At 50.0% G+C, this 2,131-nt stretch overlaps 1 protein-coding gene across 1 annotated transcript in view; it reads left to right on the top strand.

Moving 5' to 3' along the window:
* The window catches only part of WDR48 (WD repeat domain 48), a 47,046-nt gene that overhangs the window by 37,798 nt on the left and 7,117 nt on the right, over positions 1-2,131 (top strand). Inside the window, exon 15 of the mRNA XM_023732200.1 lies at positions 1,640-1,782. Coding sequence (XP_023587968.1) covers positions 1,640-1,782 — 143 coding nt within the window. The remainder of the gene's footprint in view (positions 1-1,639; positions 1,783-2,131) is intronic.

Below are 2,131 nucleotides of genomic sequence, written 5' to 3'. Positions count from 1 at the left end.
CTCCTAGACTGAGAGAAGAAATCTCTTGGTTAAAGCCATCGTGTGTGTATTTCTGTTAGAGCAGCACTAGATGACTAAGACATCCAACAAGGTGGTCTTTCCCTTCTGTCCACTGGCCCGCTTCCCTCCTTTCAGAGTTGTGTGGTGGACTGTGAGCCGGAGACACTGTAATGGAAAGATCTCTCCACACGGCCAGGAAACCTAGGCCACTTATCAGCTGTGTAGCCACGGGCAGATCATTTTCCTGTTCTCAGCCTGTCCTTCTCTATCTGTAAGTTAGACAGGATGCCCTCAGACAGACCATAAGGATTAAGTGATCAAAAACACTGGTAGAGTCAGCACCCCATGGGTCCCTGCTTTAGGAAGGGGGGTTGGGGGAGTGAGGAAGAGGTCACAGGAAACTCTAAAGCTGCTGTGGTAAAGGCAGGCTGGGCCTGTCCACCTCTCGGGCCAGAGCTCAGGGCTCTGCAAGCACCACCTGTCAGGTGATAGGCTGCCTTGCACCATGTGCAGTGCCCCCCAGCCCCTTCCCCCAGTACTTAGGGATTGCTTAGGCCGTGCTTGTTGAGCAGCTCGAGTATTCAGAGGCCCTTGGTTGTCACAGGTGGGGGTGATAAAGATAAGGGGTACAGACCCTGTTCCGTTTCTTAAGAGTGAGGTACATAAACACTGTGAGGGAAGACAGTGTGGGGGCTGTGGGAGAGGCTCAGGGAGCGCTTCCCGTGTGATCAGGGGGCTGTTCATGACTGAGCTGGCTCCTGGGTGGGGTCAAAAGGCTGCAGAGAAAGCGGACTGGAAATGACATCTTCAGAGAGCAACAGAAATGAGATTCTGGCCTCTGTAAAAACTGTTTTTCACTGATACCTCTGCCATTAGCTTTGGCTGCCATTGAATGTAAATGTATTTTTTTGGTCCAAGAAATTCTTCTGAGCTTGCTGTCTGAGGTGTCCAGTACTGCTGTCACACAGTGAGCGGTTTAAAGACCAGAAATTCATTTTCTCACAGTTCAGGATGCTGGAGTCCAAATCTGGGTCTCAGCCCTGTTGACTCCTTCTGTGAGGCTCTCTCCTAGTGTCCGCTCTATGCCAGCGATCCATGGCTTGTAGACGATTTTCACATGGTGTCTGTCTTCCCCCACGTGTGTCTCTGTGTCTCTTCTGGTCTTTTTGTAACTCAGAAGTGAGTAGGTTCAGGGCCCACGCCATACTGGGATGGCTTCATTAACATAACAAAACCCCTGTTTCCTAACAGGGTCACACCCATAGGTACAGGGCTTAGGATTTCGGTATATACTCTGGGGAACGCAACTCAGTCCCTAACGCTGTCCTACCACAGAAAACAGATACTTGTTAGGCCTCCCTAGAGCTGAGGCGCTGGTTGTGTTTTTGTTTCAGATCTCACACATCTGTTATTAAAATCCTCCAAACACAGTCATTTCTCATAGAGTACATCAAGTCGCTGTATTTCTTATTTTCAGGAATTTAACTTTGGTTCGTGCTTTACGTTTATTTCTAACTCTGGGTGACTTACAGGACTTCTGACTTTTAAAATCTCGTAAAGCTTGAAGCCCATGGAAACGAAGTGTTCAGAATCTGTGATTTCTGCACTAACTCTGGACATTGTCACCGTTTTTCCCTAGTGAACGGGGAGCAAGAGAACCGGGTGCAGAAGGGAAACGGGTATTTTCAAGTGCCCCCCCACACACCCGTCGTCTTCGGCGAAGCTGGAGGCCGCACGCTGTTCAGGTACTTACAGGGGGGGCCGAGGCCTGATCGAGAAAGCGTCCCGTTTGCTGAGAACTGTTGATTCAAACCCATGTTGAAAGTTGTTGATGATCAGTTTCCAGGGATGTCAGGGATCTGGAAGCTTCTCTGCCTCCATGAGGTAGTCAAGTGTCTGATCCTGTTAGATGACATTTGAGTTGAGAGCCAAAGCTCTAGGGTTAGAATGAGGTGGATGCCTTGCCTTGAGGCAGATTCTCTGGTGGCTTCTGCAGGAAATTCTCACCTTCTCTCACTTTGCCAGCGTGACTGCCAGGATTAGGGAACAGGCAGCATCACCAGAAGTCCTGCCCAAAGGAGAGATCAGGGTGGGTAACTTCCCCCAGGAAGGGCCAGGCAAGATGGGCTGG

This window comes from Trichechus manatus, unplaced genomic scaffold (genome assembly GCF_000243295.1).
Source record: "Trichechus manatus latirostris isolate Lorelei unplaced genomic scaffold, TriManLat1.0 scaffold00049, whole genome shotgun sequence".
Taxonomy (NCBI): domain Eukaryota; kingdom Metazoa; phylum Chordata; class Mammalia; order Sirenia; family Trichechidae; genus Trichechus; species Trichechus manatus.
This window is presented reverse-complemented; position numbering and strand designations above follow the sequence as displayed.